This window comes from Dicentrarchus labrax, unplaced genomic scaffold, assembly GCF_905237075.1.
Source record: "Dicentrarchus labrax unplaced genomic scaffold, dlabrax2021, whole genome shotgun sequence".
Classification (NCBI taxonomy): Eukaryota; Metazoa; Chordata; class Actinopteri; family Moronidae; genus Dicentrarchus; species Dicentrarchus labrax.
The window spans coordinates 1,812-9,129 of NW_026136728.1; the positions used below are offsets into that span (position 1 = coordinate 1,812).

Consider the following 7,318-nt stretch of genomic DNA (forward strand, 5'->3'; position numbering starts at 1 on the left):
TTTAACACAGAATGGGACAAGACTTATTTACATATGAAGACATTCCAGTAATTAGTCTGAATGCAAAACATTGTTGTTTCCCTCAGATAAGCCCTTATGGAAATTAAAGATAAGGGATACAATGTAGAGACATTACAACAAGTAATTATAACCAACTGCAATAAACAATGACACAATGAAAGATATCAGCCAAGTCCTGTCATAGCTCATAACAACATAGTATTAAGAGAATATTATCATATAGAGCATGAGTGTAATATCACATTGTGAAACCCAAAGGTAAAAGTGCTTCATGACCAATCAGTGGGAACATTGTCTTCTACCATTTTCTCTTTTTCTTCCTTTCCCACATATAGTTTGTAAGAATGTAGACAGTTTGACTAATCAAAGCAGGTAAATCACAGGTGTAATAATAACATTAACACTGGCTCAGTTTCATTCAGTGTCCCAGTAAGGCCTTTCAGTGAGTGAGCATGCACAGAACCAGAGCTCTGGGACTGGCTCACCTACATGTAATGCAGCCATTTCCAGCTTTGTTCAGTCTGCCTACCTGAGCCCTTACCTGTTTCCCTGTCGCCGTCTGCTTGTGACTGAATTGACGCTGACAAGAACCTTTACTCATCTGTCAGTGTGTCCTGCTTCTGTGTTTAAGTCTGTTCTGTGCCACCCTCATTACAATATCTGGTATTAGATGTGATGACATGTCCAGGAGAAAACCTTGTCTTTGTCATGAATTTAAAAATCTAACGAGTGTTTTGTGCTTTGCCACATCACAGAGGGTTTGATAGCATCCATTTCATCCATAGAAAGATGTTTCTGTAGAATTCTTGCAGATTTTATGAACTTTCTAAAGAGGAAAGATTCTTTAGCAAATGTTTTTTTTTTTACCTGTTTCAGAACAACTATGTATCTATTCAACTCGAATGAACCTTGAATAATAAATGTGTAACTATATATATGTGTCAACTTATTCAGTATACTGCAGGGGAGCTGTATTATTTTTCTCATGAAATTAAGTGTGTGTGTGTCTGAGTGTGTGTGTGTGTGTGTGTGTGTGTGTGTGTGTGTAGGTGTGTAGGTGTGTGTGTGTGTGTGTGTGTGTGTGTGTGTGTGTAGGTGTGTGTGTGTGTGTGTGTGTGTGTGTGTAGGTGTGTGTGTGTGTGTGTGTGTGTGTAGGTGTGTGTGTGTGTGTAGGTGTGTGTGTGTCTGTGTGTGTGTGTGTGTGTGTGTGTGTGTGTGTGTGTGTGTGTGTGTGTGTGTGTGTGTGTGTGTGTGTGTGTGTGTGTGTGTGTGTGTGTGTGTGTGTGTCCTCAGTGAAGTGTATCAGTCTCTGCAGTAGCTTCCAGCTGCAGCAGTCAGTTCAGTTTCTGTTCAGTCTGACTGAGGGAGGTTTTTGTACGACGCTTTTTCACTGTGTGAACGAATACTGACTGTTGATGTTATGTCGACCTATACAGTGGTAAACTGCTGCATCTTCAGTCTGGACTCCACTGATGGTCAGAGTGAAGTCAGAGTTTGATCCACTGCCTGTAAAACGACCTGGAATCCCTGATACTCGAGTGCTAGCATAGTAAATGAGCAGTTTAGGTGTTTCTCCATCTCTCTGTTGGTACCATTCCACAGAGTTAGAATTGATAACAGTCGGACTGGTCCTACATGTGATGGTGGCGGAGCCTCCCAGAGCAGAGCTCACTGCTCCAGACTGAGTCACTGTGACCTGGCCTCTGGACTCTGAGGATACAGAGACAAAAACATAAAGCAGCGTCATGGTTTTGTGGGCTTCATTTCAGAGGGACGGATGTTCATAGAGGAGAGGAGTTTGATTCTCTGGACTTTACCTGTGAAGCAGCAGCAGAGGAGAGTCCAGATGAGGACGGAGATCAAAGTCATGTTTTGATGAGGAGGATTTCTGTGTCTTCTGTTGTCATGAAGGACAGCTGTCAGTCATCCAGTGTTCAACTCTCAGGACTATAAACTCTCCCAGAGCACTGGAGCATGGTGCTGCTGATGCAAAGTGGCTCTCTATGGAAATGCTCTGACTGACTCCAACAGGGACTTGGATTCCTCTCATGATGCTGTTTATCAATGGATCAATCACTTTATCAGAGTATTGATTAGGAATGTGTCAGTGCTCATTTGTATGAGGCTTTGCTTTCAGTTTGATGGACACATTTTCTTCCAGAATATTTAGTGAATTCCCCCTAATTCACTAGCACACAGATCAACATCACTGTTGGACACATTTTAACAACATTATCAGTTATTATAATGTAAAATAAACATTACTCATGATAATTGTTTACATTTGTCAGGGTTTTTTTTGTATATCTTATTTCAATGTCTTCTGAAAGAGGAATTCGTTTTACTTGTACATGTTTCACATTTCAGACAAAAACGGTTAAATATATATTAATATTTTGTAAATTGATTTCAAACACTAAAATCAGTGATTGCATAAACTGGGTAAACTGGGAATGTGTTTGCTGAGTTTGTTTGTGTCAAAGTCAGAGAGCCGTGTCTCTCTACAGTGAGAGGTTTTTGTACGGCGGCTCAATGAGTTTGTATCACTGTGGTACACGTTCGGTGGAGGAACCAGACTGGATGTTAACTGTAAGTACATCTGACTACTTAAATAACGCAAATCCTACATTTATTCTGTTCTTTCAAAACTGTAGTTACTGTAATATTTTAGCTGATAATTGGAATTAAACAATATTATAGTGCTCACTGAATGCCTCACATTATGTCATTAATTACACTCAAATCTTGTACTGTTAAATATTTGTTTCACAGGATTTCAAACTTAAACAGTCACTGTTATTTTTAACGAACATACTATAAGAGTAGGTTTGATTTGATGAGTTTAAATATGTAACTCAGTAGTTAACAATGTTCATTTTGAATGAGCAATGCAAACACACACCTTCTAGGTCACCTAAAGAATATTTAAAACAATGTTAAACCTACATTTAGATTTTTCTAAAATTATTTTTTAACTCAGAATTTGTACTTTGCTGATAACATTTATATATCTATTAGTCGAATAAAATGCCATTTTTAACTTTTTATGTTTACTACTGAAACCTTTCTGTTGTCATGGTTCAGCAGTGATGCCTGGCTGTTGCCATGGTTACTGAGCTCAGAGAGGGAAGTGAGACACTTAAAAGCATTTTCATGCAATCTAAGAAAGATCAACAGAACTGCTGCAACCAACAGGATGGAGTTCAGTTTACCTCATATAAACTTTATTAATCTCTCTCTCTGCAGTGGGTCGAGTCGTCCCCACCCTGACGGTGCTGCCCCCCTCCAGTGAGGAGCTGCAGCAGGGGAAGGCCACGCTCATGTGTCTGGCCAACAAGGGCTTCCCCTCAGACTGGAGTCTGTCCTGGAAGGTGGACGGCAGCAGCAGCAGCAGCAGCAGCTGGGAGGAGAGCAGGAGCCCCGGGGTGCTGAAGGACGGCCACTACAGCTGGAGCAGCACCCTGAGGCTCTCTGCAGACCACTGGAGGAAGGTGGGCTCTGTGACCTGTGAGGCCACCCAGGGCTCCCAGACTCCGCTCTCAGAGACACTGAGGAGAGACCAGTGTTCCCAGTCCTGACCTGACTCACTGGGACTCTGATACTGGTTTTACTCTGATACTGCTCTCAGTATGTACTGTGCAAGACTCTCTCTCTATCTATCTATCTATCTATCTATCTATCTATCTATCTATCTATCTATCTATCTATCTATCTATCTATCTATCTATCTATCTCTCTCTCTATCTCTCTCTCTCTCTCTCTCTTGCTTGTTTTTAAGTTGATTGTATGAAAATTTAAAAATAATTAAAATGTTATCAAATCAACAGTCTCCATGAGATCATTATTCATGCATCATGTCTTACGTATCATTAGCTTTGCCTTATATCATATATGTTTAGAAACATTAGAAAGATTCATCTATGCAGCATCACAATAACAGCAACTGTATACATTTTTGTTTTACAAGATTATCTTGAATACTCTCATGACTTGGCAAAATGTTGTCCTTCTGTTGTCACTTCTATCTGCTTTATTGAACCTTGTAATATGTTTAGATAATTTCAATTCAGTATCACTCAATTATGTCATCATTCATGTCTGAATTTTACGAGGGTTCATATGCAACGAGGGCTCAAGCTGTTCCTAGAAACTACCTCAAACCTCTGCATGAATAAAGAACCTTTTCAAAGGGGATTTTAAGGATTAGATGTAAAAAGCAGCATATCGTCTGCATAAAGTTATACACAATACATATACAGATTCACTAACATGAGTTGACAACATCACAATCAATAAGCATCAGTTCATTGAATAAGTCATGTCATCCTTTTAGCTCACAGTGATGCATTACCCACCACAGTTTCATGAACAGTTGATGGGATTGTGTCATACATTTTACATCTGATTGCTCTGTCAGTACAACCTGACTTGGTCACTAGCTGGTGGAAATTTTCTTTTCACCAACGTTGTTACTGTTTGGTGCAACAGATTGAATATGAGGCAGATAAAACACTGCTGCTTTGGGTTTTTCTAATGGCTCTGTTGCTTACCACTACTATCGAATGTCATACTGTGCTCAAACAAATGACAGCTAGAGCCTAAAACCTTGGAAAATAAATATAATTACTAACTGATAACATGTCCTCTGCTTTTAATTATACTTTTTCCACTGTTGTTTGTGGTAACATTTTTCAGTTATAAACTTTTATTTCCTGTTGCAAAGAATTGATAAATCCCACCACTTTTTTTCACTAAATGGAATAAAGTACAGAATGATATGATGTGGCAAAATTGTCACAATTACAATATTCATCATCTGTTTATAATTCTTGTTGACTATTCCTTGTTTCTCTGTACTGTGTATGTATTGCTTTTACATATACAGTAAGTGTATATTGTGTTTAAATCTAAATTATGAAATGTGTGTGTGTGTGTGTGTGTGTGTGTGTGTGTGTGTGTGTGTGTGTGTGTGTGTGTGTGTGTGTGTGTGTGTGTGTGTCCTCAGTGAAGTGTATCAGTCTCTGCAGTAGCTTCCAGCTGCAGCAGTCAGTTCAGTTTCTGTTCAGTCTGACTGAGGGAGGTTTTTGTACGACGCTTTTTCACTGTGTGAACGAATACTGACTGTTGATGTTATGTCGACCTATACAGTAGTAAACTGCTGCATCTTCAGTCTGGACTCCACTGATGGTCAGAGTGAAGTCAGTGTTTGATCCACTGCCTGTAAAACGACTTGGAATCCCTGATGCTCGATTTTTTGACCAGTAAATGAGCAATTTAGGAGTTTCTCCATCTCTATGTTGATACCATTCCACAGAGTCAGAATTGATAACAGTCTGACTGGTTCTACATGTGATGGTGACGGAGCCTCCCAGAGCAGAGCTCACTGCTCCAGACTGAGTCACTGTGACCTGGCCTCTGGACTCTGAGGATACAGAGACAAAAACATAAAGCAGCGTCATGGTTTTGTGGGCTTCATTTCAGAGGGACGGATGTTCATAGAGGAGAGGAGTTTGATTCTCTGGACTTTACCTGTGAAGCAGCAGCAGAGGAGAGTCCAGATGAGGACGGAGATCAAAGTCATGTTTTTGATGAGGAGGATTTCTGTGTCTTCTGTTGTCATGAAGGACAGCTGTCAGTCATCCAGTGTTCAACTCTCAGGACTATAAACTCTCCCAGAGCACTGGAGCATGGTGCTGCTGATGCAAAGTGGCTCTCTATGGAAATGCTCTGACTGACTCCAACAGGGACTTGGATTCCTCTCATGATGCTGTTTATCAATGGATCAATCACTTTATCAGAGTATTGATTAGGAATGTGTCAGTGCTCATTTGTATGAGGCTTTGCTTTCAGTTTGATGGACACATTTTCTTCCAGAATATTTAGTGAATATATGTTATGTTATTTTGTGCCACACATATCAACATCACTGTCACTCTAAAATTTCAACAAAGTGACTTTAGTTTTATAACTAGTCAAAGTAGGATTTTAGAAACAATATTTACTGTATCTCTGGTCATTTTTATATTTTCATTAGGCTTCATGTATTGTACAGTTGACCTGAAAATCTTCTTCTATGTCTTAATTTTACTATGAGAGAGAACAGTCAAAGAATTTTGGCAGAATGTAACAGTGAAATAAGGGTGAAATGGTTTCTTCTAACTCTTTACCTCATAACTGGGAATGTGTTTGCTGAGTTTGTTGTGTCAAAGTCAGAGAGCCGTGTCTCTCTACAGTGAGAGGTTTTTGTACGGCGGCTCAATGAGTTTGTATCACTGTGGTGGACTTTTGGTGGAGGAACCAGACTGGAAGTTAACTGTAAGTACATTTGACTCCTTTAATAAAACACATTCTATATTTATTGTGTTTTATTTCATAACCTGAAACAATACTGCAATATTTAAGATGATAATTGGATTTAAATATAATTCTTGAGCTTATTGAATGCACAACATTTGTCCTCAAACAGACTAAAATCCTAAAAAGTATTCAGTCTGATAAAAATATTAAATAATGTTAAATCAATTTCAGCCCACATATTGGGCCAAATATTTCATGTTGCTTTTTCTTGATGTTTCTAAAAGATTAAAAAAGTTCACACATTGTATGTCACAAAATAATATCTTAAAACATTACAGTATATTTAACCAACATGCTGAATGAGTAATTCAGTAGTTCACAATGTTCATTTTGAATGAAACGTTAAGATACTGAACAATCAAAACCTTTTAATGTTAGGTAATTAGTTTTTTGTTATTTGGCTTTAAACTTAAAACATCAGAGGAACAAAATACCACTGTAACTTTTTATCTTTAGTACTGAAACCTGTCTGTTGTCATGGTTCAGCAGTGATGCCTGTCAGTCACCATGGTTACTGAGCTCAGAGAGGGAAGTGAAACATTTCAGAGCATTTCCATTTAAGCTGTACGCTTCTCTCTCTGCAGTGGGTCGAGTCGTCCCCACCCTGACGGTGCTGCCCCCCTCCAGTGAGGAGCTGCAGCAGGGGAAGGCCACGCTCATGTGTCTGGCCAACAAGGGCTTCCCCTCAGACTGGAGTCTGTCCTGGAAGGTGGACGGCAGCAGCAGCAGCAGCAGCAGCTGGGAGGAGAGCAGGAGCCCCGGGGTGCTGAAGGACGGCCACTACAGCTGGAGCAGCACCCTGAGGCTCTCTGCAGACCACTGGAGGAAGGTGGGCTCTGTGACCTGTGAGGCCACCCAGGGCTCCCAGACTCCGCTCTCAGAGACACTGAGGAGAGACCAGTGTTCCCAGTTCTGACCTGACTCACTGGGACTCTGATAC

The 7,318-nt window shown here is 40.1% G+C and overlaps 2 long non-coding RNA genes and 1 gene segment (V, D, J or C); 2 read left to right on the forward strand and 1 right to left on the reverse strand.

Moving 5' to 3' along the window:
- Positions 1 to 1,167: 1,167 nt before the first annotated feature.
- Positions 1,168 to 2,158, reverse strand: LOC127359466 (Ig kappa chain V region 3315-like). The segment is given in 2 exon segments: positions 1,168 to 1,731; positions 1,839 to 2,158. Coding segments are annotated over 2 exon segments (375 nt in total).
- A 310-nt stretch (positions 2,159 to 2,468) lies between these two features.
- LOC127359468 (uncharacterized) lies at positions 2,469 to 3,414 on the forward strand. Its single transcript, XR_007882640.1, has 2 exons — positions 2,469 to 2,610; positions 3,268 to 3,414. It is a non-coding gene; the product is annotated as an uncharacterized LOC127359468 (long non-coding RNA).
- A 2,444-nt stretch (positions 3,415 to 5,858) lies between these two features.
- On the forward strand, positions 5,859 to 7,109 carry LOC127359467 (uncharacterized). The gene is made up of 2 exons (XR_007882639.1): positions 5,859 to 6,336; positions 6,963 to 7,109. It is a non-coding gene; the product is annotated as an uncharacterized LOC127359467 (long non-coding RNA).
- The last annotated feature ends 209 nt before the right edge of the window (positions 7,110 to 7,318 follow it).